Source organism: Ranitomeya variabilis, chromosome 2 (assembly GCF_051348905.1).
Source record: "Ranitomeya variabilis isolate aRanVar5 chromosome 2, aRanVar5.hap1, whole genome shotgun sequence".
Classification (NCBI taxonomy): domain Eukaryota; kingdom Metazoa; phylum Chordata; class Amphibia; order Anura; family Dendrobatidae; genus Ranitomeya; species Ranitomeya variabilis.
The window spans coordinates 244,972,267-244,986,276 of record NC_135233.1 but is presented as its reverse complement, the minus strand read 5'-3'; the positions used below and the strand labels follow the sequence as shown (position 1 = coordinate 244,986,276).

The following is a 14,010-nucleotide window of genomic DNA, read 5'->3' as shown; positions in this document are numbered from 1 at the left end:
ATCCCTTTTAAGGACATCATTACTTCTCCAGACTTGGGAAGATGTATCGACCTTTCCATCTGTGAATGACACTTGCACATTTGACTTTGTCCCATCAGGAGCACCGTACAGAGATCGATGCCAGAGCTGGCACTTTCCAGGCATTTGAGCAGTTTGGGCAGCAGCTTCTAGCACGAGGCCATTATGCCAGTCCGGAAATCAAAGAGAAGCTGGATATCCTGGACCAGCAGCGTGCGAGCTTAGAAAAGGCCTGGGTGCAGCGCAGGATGATGCTGGATCAGTGCCTGGAGCTCCAGGTAACCTCACACCACTTTACTATTTCTCCCTCTGTTCTGTTTCCTTCATACTTTTTTACACTTTTACTTTTTTTATTCCTTAGTTGTTTAACAGAGACTGTGAGCAGGCGGAGAACTGGATGGCCGCACGTGAAGCCTTCCTCAACAGTGAAGACAAAGGGGATTCTCTGGACAGCGTGGAGGCACTCATCAAGAAACATGAAGACTTCGACAAGGCAATCAATGTGCAGGTAATGCGTAACCCTTCATCTGGCCACTGCCATCATTTAAAGGGGACCACTGTCCTGTAACCTCTACAATGGGTATGTCTCTCAGGAAGAGAAGATTGCTGCTCTGCAGTCCTTCGCGGATCAGTTAATATCGGCTGAACATTATGCCAAGGGAGATATAGCATCCCGTCGCAATGAGGTCCTGGACAGGTAAGTTAGCGCTGCAGGCTATGCCATTCTTCTTGCTGAGTGACTGAGACATCTGATAGAAGGGCAAGTGTGAACAGAGTCTTAACCATTTGCTGTCTGTTCTGCTTCTGGCAGGTGGCGCCGTCTCAAGGCTCAGATGATTGAGAAGAGATCCAAACTGGGAGAATCTCAGACTCTGCAGCAGTTCAGCAGAGATGTAGATGAGATTGAAGCTTGGATTAGTGAGAAGCTGCAGACTGCTAGCGACGAGTCCTACAAAGATCCCACAAACATCCAGGTGGGTGGAAAACGGGGGTTTTGTGGTTTAGTCTGTAAGGATGAGCATCTGAATGTGATTTATAGGACAGAGTAGGTCAAATAACGACAGTGGGCTCTAATCGTGATGAGGGCAGTTAATGGGTTATTGCCGTGTTGGCCTTTCATGCCGGAATAATCTCGTCCTCCTCCGATCATTGGCCCAGAGCGGACAAACTACAACGTGTCCTTAACGCCCAGGGAAATGGGAGTTGTGGCAACAGTAAAGCTCAGCTGCTCCTGGCTGTTTCCTAACTTCATCCCCAGTAATCCAGGGAAGGCTGAAATGGAAATAATCCTTCATAATGTTTTTAAAATGTTGTTATGCTTTATGAAGAAAAGTATTGGGCCCCACGTCTTATTCGAGTTCTAGTTTTTCTTTCGGTCCCATTGCCCTGGTGTATAACTTCCGGCCCTCGCCATGCCGTCTGCCTTTTGTAATGGCAAATAAAGAAAAAGGTTGTACTACATTGTACTAAGAAAGGTCAATGTGAAATCTATGAAATGTGAATAGCATAATGGCTTTTTTGAAATATATGAAAAAACACATGAGATGCTTGGCACAAAATTTGGCCAAATTCATATATTTCAAAAGCCATTATGCTATTTACACTTCATGGATTTCACATTGACCTTTCTTAGTACAATTTAGTGCACCTTTTTCTTTTTTTGCTATGCAAGTTTTTTGGTATGCACTAGTTCAGACTAGTTCTTTGTTCAGTCAGTTTTCCATTACTTATGCCTTTTGTAATGTGACAAGAGCGGCCGGTGGTGTGGAGCTCACCGATACCAGCGCAGTCCTGTAGCCACTGGGGTAACAAGTCCGTGCATGACGTTTCTTCCATCTTGAATCTTCCCCATCACCTGTGAGTGATATTATTCAGAAGTGCAAGGAACCGCAGCAGCTCGGCCATGAAGTGGAGACCCCATAATGTTACAGAATGGGGGGCCGAGTGCTGAGGAGCCGAAGGCAGAAAAGTCACTAATGCTCTGCTGACTCCATAACTGCAGAGTCCGGGCCTCCTCTGGTATAACATGAGCACGAACACAGCCAACCCCCCCCCCCCGCCAAGAGCTTTATGGCCAAGCACCTGCATGCAGCCTTACATCACCAAGCACGATGCTGAGTGTTGGATGGAGTGGTGTAAAGCTGGACTCGAGGAGACGTGTTCTGTGCAGTGAAGGATCAAACTTCTCTATCCAGCGTCTGATGGAGGAGTCTGGGTTTGGTGATTCCAGGAGAACGTTACCCCCTGACTCCATTGTGCCGCTGTACAAAATGGTGGATGGTGGTGGAGGATAACGCTATGGGGTTATCAGGGGTCGGCCTCGGCCCCTTAGTTCCAGTGAAGGGGAAATCTTAATTCTTCAGCACAAGACATTGTGGACCATTGTAGCTTCCAGCTTTATGGGAACAGTTAGGTGAAGACCCTTTTCTGTCCCCCACGACTGTGCCCAGTGCACAAGGACATTTCTCCAAAATCTTGTAGAAACCCTTCCCAGCGGGAGCCGATCTATCTGCAGAGGGGCGACTCCATATTATGTCTATGGATGTAGGAGGGGAGGTGAGAAAAGCTCCTGTAGGTGGGATGTGGGGGGCACATACTTTTCTCTCCAAATAGTGTGTCTGTGTAATATAAATACATGTATATATTATGTTCACAAATTTCAGTTTAAATGTAGTTTCCTTTACTTGTATATATCGGTGATCTTTGATCCTACTACTTCAGCATCGGTCGCACATTGTACAGATGTCCCAAAGCGGTTGTCTCGTGAAGGTGCCCTCTCCTACAACTGATGGGACCCGGGGATGGGTTGATTTGCCATGAGTGCAGCCCATTGTGGCACATGTGCCAGCATTATCTTAGTGAGACAACCGCTTTAAAAAAAAAAAAAGAATAAACACTATAGTAAACACATTTGCCATTATTGTAGTTGCATGGTTTACACTTCATGTACTCAATGCCTTCTCTTTTTAATCTGTTTTATAGCTTTCCAAACTGCTGGTAAGTGGTCAGGCAGCATCCCCTTCTGTCCTGTGCCTCCCCCTGCTCCTTATAACATGACAATGTTTTCTCATTCCATTTAACCACCCGGTTGTTCTGGTTTTTGCTTTTGTTCTAGTTGTTAGTTGTGGCTGGTACTACCACGGGTTCTGTTTCATCTTCTCAGTAAGACACTCTCTGCATGAACCTGATACAGGGGCGCCATCCTCCACCCTCTATGGGGAATTTACTGCTACACCCAGGGATGACAGAGCCATTATTGGAGAACTATAGAAACATTTAGAATCGAGAAGTGTCTTCTAAATTTGACTATTAGAGGACGACCCCATCACGCTAGGAGGATGCTTTTGTTTTGTACCCGCTATTAACATACATTCATTTTTAGTTCAAACAGCCCCATGCATATAAGATAAATGTAATGGTCTATGACCTGGGATCTGAGGATGACACATGATGGATTACGTTAAATGGCAGCCCACAATCTGTATGGTCCTTGGGAGTCCACTCTGGTTGCCTCCATCCATTATGAGAAATGACATTAAGGGCCCTGAGCCCACATTGGTTACCACAGTTTAGGGCCTCGATCAGGGTCACAGTCAATTGTGTTGCCTCCATCCACTATTTGGACATTATTTGACAGCTCGGAATCCATAGTTACTTATCTCTCCTATACATAATATGACATGACTAAAACCTATGGTAAAAATTCCATATCCATTGTACTGGACTGGTGACCAGTCTGAGGTTCCAGTCTCTGAATATCATACTGGTCTGTGTGCCCTGTACCTCATGCAGAACGTGTTCAGTCACAGTCTGGTCATTTTGTGTTATGTCCCGTTTTTTGTTTTGTTGTTCATTTTGTAGATAGTAATGTTTTGTCGTCATTGCATCTTTTGGGCTTTGTGGACTTTTAAGAACTCCTCACATGTTTCCCTGGTCCACATACATCTAATGTACTAGCCATGTGCCCTCTAACATTTAAGGGTTTCTAAAACCCACCAAGCAGTGACCTGGAAAACTCTGATCTGGTTGTGGGACCAAGGAAACGTGTTCTACAAGGAGTGGGTTTGATGGGTTAACATGTAGGCTTGTCCCTATATTGGTGCTCATTACTGTCTTAGATATCAATTGACTTGTAGATTCTTGTATGACAGAGCAAACATCAGAAACACCAAGCCTTCGAGGCAGAACTTCAGGCCAACGCCGACCGTATTCGCGGAGTCATCGATATGGGCAACTCGCTCATTGATCGCGGTGCCTGCGCTGGCAGTGAGGATGCCGTGAAGGTGAGCAGCTTAACTGGAAAGTCACCAGGTTGTCCAAGTGAACCACCCCTTTTAACAACGACCTTGCACTCCTGAGCTAGCTCTCTTAACCTTCTAATAATTTTTCAGGCTCGTTTAGCAGCACTCGCTGATCAATGGCAATTTTTGGTTCACAAATCTGCTGAAAAGAGCCAGAAACTGAAGGAGGCCAACAAACAGCAGAACTTCAACACCGGCATCAAGGACTTTGACTTTTGGCTCACAGAGGTAAGAGGGATGGACATGTGCACCAGGTAGATGTAACGGATTAATACACAGACCATTGACATTGGTCTCGCTCTCACTAGGTGGAGGCCCTGCTTGCCTCCGAGGACTATGGAAAGGACTTGGCATCGGTCAATAACTTGCTGAAGAAACACCAACTATTGGAAGCTGACATCTCGGCCCATGAGGTAATCCACAGCCTTAAAACGTGGAGAAGCAAAATGTAGAATTTGGAGGCTCATGTTCCAATTTAATTTTCTCCAGGATCGTCTGAAGGATCTGAACGGACAAGCGGACAGCCTGATGACCAGCAGCGCCTTCGACACCTCTCAAGTAAAGGACAAGCGTAATGCCATTAACGAACGCTTCCAGCGCATTAAAAGCATGGCATCCGCCCGCCGCAGCAGGCTGAACGAGTCCCATCGCCTTCATCAGTTCTTCAGAGACCTTGACGATGAGGAGTCCTGGATCAAGTAAGTGCAGATTGCCAGTGTAGGATTGTAGTGAAGTCCTCAGACCAGGCCAAGAGTCCAAGCACAGTCTGTATGGTGCATTTATCGCTTTCAGAGAAAAGAAGCTGTTGGTTGGATCTGATGACTACGGTCGAGATCTCACTGGTGTGCAGAATCTGCGGAAGAAACATAAAAGGTTGGAAGCAGAGCTTGCTGCTCATGAGCCGGCCATTCAGGTAGGTGAAGGATTGCTGTCTACTAAGGAAACTTGTTAAAATGTGGAAGTACGGCAAAAAGTAAAGACTGAGGTCTTATTTGTGGTTTTAGGGTGTGCTGGACACCGGTAAGAAGCTGTCTGATGACAATACTATTGGGAAGGATGAGATTCAGCAAAGGCTGGCCCAGTTTGTGGAGCACTGGAAGGAACTGAAGCAGCAGGCATCGGCCAGGTGAGAACTCTTGTTTCCAAGTTGTTATGGGCAGATGGGATTGTATCCAATGTAAACTGATGTATCTTGCGATCCTGCCATGTTTACTATCTGGTTGGGGTTGCAGGGGTCAGAGGTTGGAGGAGTCTCTGGAGTATCAACAGTTTGTTGCCAATGTGGAGGAAGAAGAAGCCTGGATTAATGAGAAGATGACTCTAGTGGCCAGTGAAGACTACGGCGATACTCTGGCTGCCATACAGGTGAGTCGGCCATAATATAACTTGTATGAAGAGCCAAAAATCCTGCTGTGAAAATTTAATCTTTCCGTGTCTTCATTTCCCAGGGACTGCTGAAAAAGCACGAGGCCTTTGAGACAGATTTCACTGTCCACAAGGACAGAGTTCATGATGTCTGCGCTAATGGCGAAGACCTCATCCACAAGGTGAGACTGGCGAGATGCAGCAGGGTTGTATTCAAGCAGATGCCTGCCATCTTAGCCAACCCAATTTTACTTTCTTCATCCTAGAATAATCACCATGTGGATAATATAACTGCAAAGATGCAGGGTCTTCGTGGAAAAGTGGCAGAACTGGAGAAGGCGGCTGCTCAGCGCAAGGCTAAGCTCGATGAGAACTCTGCCTTCCTTCAGTTTAACTGGAAAGCAGATGTCGTGGAGTCCTGGATTGGTGAGAATTACCAATACTTGTATGGTGCACTGATCACATGATTACACATGAGCTAATATCTCTTTTGTTCTGTAGGTGAGAAGGAGAACAGTCTGAAGACAGATGACTATGGCAGGGATCTGTCCTCTGTGCAGACCCTACTCACAAAGCAGGTCAGCCATCTTAAGCAGCATGTTCCTGGGCTATGTAATTACATTATGGCACGCAGATTAATACATGCAATTTTTTCTTTTTTTTTTTTCCACTCATTCAGGAAACATTCGATGCTGGTCTCCAGGCATTCCAGCAGGAGGGCATCACCAACATCACTGCGCTGAAAGACCAGTTACTTGCAGCCAAGCACGTGCAGTCCAGGGCCATCGAGTCCCGCCATGCATCTCTCATGAAGAGATGGAACCAACTGCTGGACAACTCGGCTGCTCGTAAGAAGAAGCTTCTGGAGGCTCAGGAGCACTACCGAAAGGCGAGTAGATATTCAGAATTTGGTAATTTTTGCTTAGCCCATGTTATGGTAGAGGATTGAGGAGGGGATGGCAAATCGGTAAAAGATCTTAATGTTCAGGAGCAGCTTAGTAATCACTTTCTTTTTTTTGTGTGCGCTTTTTTAGGTCGAAGATTTGTTTTTGACATTTGCCAAGAAGGCGTCTGCATTCAACAGCTGGTTTGAAAACGCGGAGGAGGACCTGACTGATCCAGTTCGCTGTAATTCCCTGGAAGAAATCAAGGCGCTGCGCGAGGCACATGATGCATTCCGAAATTCTCTCAGCTCCGCGCAGACTGACTTCAACCAACTGGCCGAACTGGACCGACAGATCAAGGGCTATCATGTGGCATCCAATCCTTATACATGGTTCACCATGGAGGCTTTGGAAGAGACTTGGCGCAACCTGCAGAAGATCATAAAGGTAAAAAATGGCAAAACGTCTTAAAGAAAAAATCTTCCTTTCTAGCTGTAGGGAAGACACTGAGGATCTTTTACATCTTTGTTCAGGAGCGAGAACTGGAGCTACAAAAGGAGCAGCGAAGACAAGAAGAAAACGACAAACTGCGGCAGGAATTTGCACAACATGCCAACGCATTCCACCAGTGGATCCAGGAGACCAGGTTACTGCCCGCCGCCTCTGGCCTGTGCTTTGTATCTGTGTTCTTGAACCTGTGTCCATCTTTTCTTTTTTTTTTTTTTTTTTTTAAGTTTCAGACTGCTCTGTAATCTGGAGATTTTGCAATGTATTTTAAATCTGTGATTATTTTTTTCACCGTTTGTGTGTTCTTTTTTTCCCGATCTGTATGCTGCTACCTTCATTTGCCTCTCTCCATAGGACCTACCTACTGGACGGGTTAGTATATTTGAGATTTTGTGATGCACTATTTTAGCTTTCCGTATGTGTGTGATGATTGTGGGGTGTCTGTATTTCATGCGACAAAGACTGAAGGCAAGTTTAAATATTTCAATGGTGCCATTATAAAGGGTCATTCTTTGTATTGCCCATATCCCTGTAATGCTGTAGATGAATTCTACACATGCCAGCCAAGTCCTCCACTGATTGCAATTAAATGCTGGGTTTATGGTGTGTGTATATATATATATATATATATATATATATATATATATATATATATATATATATATATATATATATATATATATATATATATATATATATATATATATATATATATATATATATATATATATATATATATATATATATATATATATATATATATATAATATTCTGTGTACACACACACACACACACACACACACACACACACACACACACACACACACACACACACACACACACACACACACACACACACACACACACACACACACAAAATATATTTATTTTGCATTTTCATAAGGGTTGCTTGGCATCACTCAGATTTGCGTTGGCAAGTGAGCAGCACTGACGGCTTTGTGTACATATGCCTACCAAGATGCAGGCACGTGTCCCAGCAGGCATGAGTAGACATGACGCCATCAGTACTACTTGCCTCCTGATGTGGGAGTGAGCCAAGCTAGACTGTAAAATATAATTTACAATATCCAATCTACAGGACTATGGGGAAGTTGAAACCTCCATCTGCTCTGTAGACGCTGAATACTGGCGCAGCAGCCTGAATTCTGCAGGGAGTCCTGATGCCGTATTACAGCAGTTTCCTAGCATTTGTGCATGACTATATAGTTCTGGTGCCTCCAGTTGGCTCCACATTGTGAGGCATTCTTCTACAGCAACGGTGTGAGGATGTGCCCTGGTGTGGTGTGTGGGGAATTCACCATTGGGTCTCTCTTCTTTAGCATAGCCTATCGCAGAGTCATACGTGTGTATCAGTATGAAGTTGGGGATGATCTCTCTGGAAGGTTGCATTTTCCTCTTATTACTTTTCCACTGGTGTTTTGTGGCACTCTGATGCTTTTCTGTACTAACTCACACGGCCGCGGACTGCTGTAATGGAGTGTTCACTTCCCTGCACCGCTAGCGTAAGACGACCGTTGCGGTCTACGAGCCATGCACCAAGTCCTGTATCTCCAATGTCCCAATCTCAATCCATTGCAATAGTCCTGATAAGCTGAACACCCCCAGAGAAAACTCCTGAAGTGGGGTGGACAGAAGTGCTCAGCCAGGCCCCGCTCTTAGCTTCTCTCACTTTCTATTCAGTCTATGAGAAGGAGAGCTCTTGTGGCCCTACAATCGGTGAGACACACACACACACACACACACACACACACACACACACACACACACACACACACACACACACACACACACACACACACCATGCATATGCAGTACCGATTTCAGCCACTACATGCTGCATGGCGCTGTGACAGTTCTGGTGCAGCATGGCCCCTTCATTCAGCTGAACAGTGCAGGGCAGGAGAAACTATATGGATTATCTGTCCTGATGATGTGTCTCGGGAAACCTTTAAGCTTGCCATACACAGTTACTGTAAGAATTGCCCCCCCCCCTTTTTTTTTTTTTAAAGCGCATTAAAGGAATTTATACATTTTAGACGTTTGTCACTGAATGCACGCTTGCCTGTTACTCCTTTTTAAAAGGGTAGTCCAGTTAAAACAAATCGCCTAGCCCAAGGGTTGGTGAGGCCTTATTTAGGGTTTGATCAGTCTTAGAATGGAACAGCGCCTGTCCGACTGTCGCCTCACGTATTCAATAAGGGGCTGCACGTGTCTTTGTCTGCCAGCCTCATAGAAAATTAATGGAGGGGGTGGGTAATCTGATCTGCTGCCCTACTACATAATGGGCAGCATGGGGGAATTTTTATTCCTTTCGGTGCAGGTCCCTGCGCTGGCGCCCCACAATCAATGATGTATCGCCTATACTGTTGACGGGTGATTAACTTTTTTTTGTTTTTCACCGATCTTTCACTTCTGCCGAAGTGAATGGTATGGGCTGCCACCTCTACGTTCTTTTGCCTGGACATAGGTCTGGGACCCTAACTTGTGGATATAACAAATGTCTAAGGTAAAATGCCCTTTTTATAGTTTAGAGCAGTTGTAGTGGTCTGTAGTGCCCAGTGGCAATTACATGGTCATTACTGGCCTGAATGCATAGCACGGGGTGGAATCCATGGCTTCCAGGGTACGGTATCCCCTTCACCATAGTAACGATGGGCACTGTGTGCTGTGGTCTCTTACCCCCACATCTTGCACTGATGGTCATTTGCACCCACCACGGTTTGGTAGTCCGCCACCTGATTGGCTGGGGTGATTATATGAATGCGGTAAGGATACTCTGGTTCTCAGTCTCCATGCCACCCAGTGACTGCTCACTAACCTGTAGCGCGGCTGAACTAGAGAGGCTTTGGCTTCTGGGCACCCTTTTGGCTCTTCTACACTGGTCAGATGTGTGGTTTCAGAGCAGCGCTTGGCATGGATCTGTCTGAGCTCTGCCAACCTTATTGTTAACGTGACGCACATTAGCCATGGTGCCACGTTAACTGTAAGGCGTCTACATGAACGCACCCATCACATGTGCTCACTGGTCTTCGTCTCCTCCAGGTCTTGCATGGTGGAGGAGTCCGGCACTCTGGAGTCTCAGCTGGAAGCCACTAAGGTTTGTGAAGCATTTGCAGGCCATTGTTTTGTTGTTGTGGCTCTTTCACAATTTTTTTTAAGTCTGACTTGTTTTTTTTTTGTTTCACTCCAGCGGAAGCATCAAGAGATCCGTGCGATGAGGAGTCAGCTGAAGAAGATTGAGGACCTTGGAGCTGCAATGGAGGAGGCTCTGATATTGGACAACAAGTACACCGAGCACAGTACGGTGGGGCTGGCGCAGCAGTGGGACCAACTGGATCAGCTGGGCATGAGGATGCAGCACAACCTGGAGCAGCAGATCCAAGCTAGGTGAGGAGGCAGTGAGGCTTTGTAACAGTCTGTATGCTCCAGTGACTCCCTTTTTAAGGATTTAGAGCTCCCCATAGTGCTGACAATAGCCCAAATGATAAGTGTGGCCTGTGGCAGGAGGGTAAAGCTTTTTCCACAGCAGGAAGGACATGTTTCACTTTTTGAGTATTGGGAGAGACCTGTGAAGCATGGCAAGCGGGCTGCAGCTAGATGGAGCTGCCTTGTGAGAGCAGTTGGGATTTTATGCTGTCCGTGGGTCCCTCCAAGTCTTCTGATAAGATTTCCTTTACTAGCTGGGTATCCCCACCAGTTTATTCCCAATGGCTGGTGATTTGTATATCTGGGGCCCCACAAAGCTTGGGCATGGCTTGTTCGTAACAGCAGATTTCAACCATTAAAGAAGTTCATTGCATATTGATTATGTCAGTGAGGCAGATGATCGGAGAGTCCAGGAATATTTTGCTGTCATCAGTCCATCCCTCCGGCCCTTTTTCTCATTAGTGGCAATACACACGAGTTCTGTTCTGGGTCTATATGTGGATAATAATTGTTCTTTTTTTCCTTAGAAACACAACAGGAGTCACAGAAGATGCACTGAAAGAATTCAGCATGATGTTCAAGTGAGTAAGCTCTACGTCACAGTCTATGGAGATGTCTTATCGTTTTCCATATTCCTCATTTCCTTTACTTTCCACCATCCTCCAGGCACTTCGACAAGGATAAGTCCGGACGTCTCAATCACCAGGAGTTCAAGTCTTGTCTGAGGTCCCTTGGGTACGACCTTCCGATGGTGGAAGAGGGAGAACCTGACCCAGAGTTCGAAAACATATTAGACATTGTAGATCCCAACAGGTTAGTGTCCTAGATGTGGGGAATGAGCACTTAAGATCTAGTGCTGGTAATCTCTACTCATAACCCATGGTTTGTTCTTCCTTTTAGAGATGGGCACGTGTCCTTACAGGAGTACATGGCCTTCATGATCAGCCGGGAAACCGAGAACGTCAAGTCCAGCGAGGAGATTGAAAGTGCATTCCGAGCGCTCAGCACCGAGCAGAAACCGTATGTCACCAAGGAAGAGCTATATCAGGTGAGGACACGGGATGTCTGTCCTTCCAACATGGGGACTACAGTGCTGAGTGCTGCTAATGGTCAGCAATATAGCACCAGTCCTCATAATCATAATGTCTGTAGCATATCCTATAGAAAACTCTATAACTGAGTTCTCCAATCCCTGGAAAAACTTGGTGTCCATGGATGGATTAAAAATGAGGTCTACTTGTATCTCGTCACCCTGGGGGTCTGGACTGTAAGAGTGTGTTCACATGAGGTCTTATTCAGGTAGGTTTGGAGTAAGTCTGCTTCAAAAACCTCCTGCAAAAAGCGCTAAAAATATGGAACTTACTCCATGTACAAATTGCTTGCTACTCAGTCTTTTCAGCGTCTTTTAAACTCTTCAGGTTTTTAAAGACGCCAAGTGGTTAAAATAACCCTTCAAGTATTTTCTGTTCTGAAGACGCTCCGTACTTTACTATAGAAGTCAATGGGAAAGATGAAGGATGCATGGGCGTCTTAGCATTTTGCCTAGATGCAGTTTCTTCATTGCTAAAGCATCTTGAAAAGACTGCTGGTTCGCTCTTCTGAAAAAAGGACCATGTGTGAACATGACCCAAGATATTATGTCCTGCTTGTCAATCACTTGATCACTGCGGCCAATCACAGGCTTAAGTGGTCAGGTGACCAAAGAGCAAGACATCATGTCTTCCACTATGTGTCTGTTTTTCTTAGTTTTTAACTAGGGATGATCAAATAACTTTGGATAAGTTCTTATCCGAATAGCACCCTCGGGAACCCGGATACCTGGAGTGCTCCTGATAATCAGCTGTTTGGCGCCAAACAGCTGCATGTGTCACAGTGGTGTCGCTGTCACAACACATGCATGGAGAGCGTGATTGTCACACAGCCGCGACACATGCAGCTACGGCTCCAAACAGCTGATTATTCGGAGTGTTCCATGTATCTGGGTTCCCGAGGCAGCTATTCGGTAAGTGCTATAGCTATTCGATCATCCCTATTTTTAACATCTCCCATGACATTATATAGTTTTCTTTTCTGGGACCCTTTTTTACATCGGTTTGTAGAGGGTCTGCACTTTGGGCACCCCCTAGATCAGACGTGTCAAACTGCATTCCTCGAGGTCCGCCAACAGGTCATGTTTTCTGGATTTCCTTAGCATTCCACAAGGTGCTGGAATCATTCTGTGCAGGTGATTAAATTATCACCTGTGCAATACAAGGAAATCCTGAAAACATGACCTGTTGGTGGCCCTTGAGGAATGCAGTTTGACACCTCTGCCCTAGATATAAATGGCTTACCACCACTTGGTCTGAGCATTACATTATAACAGACCCTTAAGTGCAGTGTTTTGGAGAGCAGTTCACTAAGATGTTGTTCACACAAGGCATTTTATTATCTGTGTTATGGTCACAATTCTTGGCTCAATCATCACCAGTATGGCAGGGATGATTACTAGGTGGGGACACTTACGATCGGGCTAGTGCAGTAAAATGCCCCCACATCCTGACCATCTGACCGCAGCTGAAGGGTATGTGAACACGTTGCGGATTTCCTGCGGATCCGCAGCGTTTTTTGCGGTGCAGAAACGCTGCAGGTCTGCAAGTGATTTACAGTACAATGTAAATCAATAGGGGAAAAAATGCTGTGCTAATGGTGTGGAAAATTCAGTGCGGAAACGCTGCAGATTAAAATAAGTAGCATGTAATTTCTTTTTTTGCGGATCTGCAGCGTTTTTGTACCCATTCCATTATAGAAATCCGCAGGGGTAAAAAAGTAGTAAATCCGTAGCTGCGTTTTCTGCCAAGAGATGCAGAATCCGCACCAAAAATTCCTAAGCCTGATCCGCAACGTGGGCACATAGCCTTAGCCTTGCAGTGTGATAGTGCTGAACCTGTCCCTAATCTCCATGTTGTTCCTTTTCAGAACCTTACACGTGAACAGGCAGATTACTGCATCTCGCACATGAAACCCTACATGGACAGTAAGGGCCGGGAGCTGCCCTCCGCGTACGACTATGTGGAATTCACGCGCTCACTATTTGTGAACTGACGTAGCCAAATTAAAGCCCCTTGCTTGTGCCTGCTGACTCTGGCCGTGCATGTCGTCCTCTCTGCGATCTTCCACCCTCACTGTCTTGTCGTTGTTTTAGCCATTTGAAGAAGCGATATAAGCAGTGTGCTTTAATAAACGTTAGTTATTCACCGTCTTGTGTCTGCACTAGTGCGGCTCTATCACATGGAGCCTTCATCTTTACCCATACACTTTCTAGGCTAGAATTAGAGGGGGGAAAAACCAGCGCCACACCAGTCCATGGGTTTTGTGTGGTATTGCAGCTCGAACACCCTTTTCTAGTGCAGAATCTGTGGATTAAAGAGTGGTCCTGGATTATTATTACAACTTTTTAAAGCAAAGTAATGGTGTGTTGCTGAATCCAGCACTCTTACCTCTCCCCC

At 45.7% G+C, this 14,010-nt stretch overlaps 1 protein-coding gene across 4 annotated transcripts in view; it reads left to right on the top strand.

The window, feature by feature from the left end:
- SPTAN1 (spectrin alpha, non-erythrocytic 1) overlaps positions 1–13,759 on the top strand; it is a 38,819-nt gene extending 25,060 nt beyond the window's left edge. For 2 of the 4 annotated variants that reach the window (XM_077284375.1, XM_077284373.1), the window contains 25 exons: positions 99–296; positions 380–526; positions 612–715; positions 830–992; positions 3,001–3,015; positions 4,170–4,301; positions 4,410–4,547; positions 4,628–4,732; positions 4,809–5,017; positions 5,112–5,232; positions 5,324–5,445; positions 5,552–5,684; positions 5,768–5,866; positions 5,951–6,110; positions 6,186–6,262; positions 6,364–6,573; positions 6,719–7,015; positions 7,102–7,214; positions 7,430–7,447; positions 10,139–10,193; positions 10,287–10,483; positions 11,050–11,103; positions 11,189–11,335; positions 11,423–11,570; positions 13,481–13,759. In XM_077284375.1, the coding sequence (XP_077140490.1) occupies positions 99–296; positions 380–526; positions 612–715; positions 830–992; positions 3,001–3,015; positions 4,170–4,301; positions 4,410–4,547; positions 4,628–4,732; positions 4,809–5,017; positions 5,112–5,232; positions 5,324–5,445; positions 5,552–5,684; positions 5,768–5,866; positions 5,951–6,110; positions 6,186–6,262; positions 6,364–6,573; positions 6,719–7,015; positions 7,102–7,214; positions 7,430–7,447; positions 10,139–10,193; positions 10,287–10,483; positions 11,050–11,103; positions 11,189–11,335; positions 11,423–11,570; positions 13,481–13,606 (3,288 nt within the window). In that variant the 3' untranslated portion in view covers positions 13,607–13,759. The remainder of the gene's footprint in view (positions 1–98; positions 297–379; positions 527–611; positions 716–829; positions 993–3,000; positions 3,016–4,169; positions 4,302–4,409; positions 4,548–4,627; positions 4,733–4,808; positions 5,018–5,111; positions 5,233–5,323; positions 5,446–5,551; positions 5,685–5,767; positions 5,867–5,950; positions 6,111–6,185; positions 6,263–6,363; positions 6,574–6,718; positions 7,016–7,101; positions 7,215–7,429; positions 7,448–10,138; positions 10,194–10,286; positions 10,484–11,049; positions 11,104–11,188; positions 11,336–11,422; positions 11,571–13,480) is intronic. The other 2 variants (XM_077284376.1, XM_077284374.1) reach the window with 1 other exon arrangement.
- The last annotated feature ends 251 nt before the right edge of the window (positions 13,760–14,010 follow it).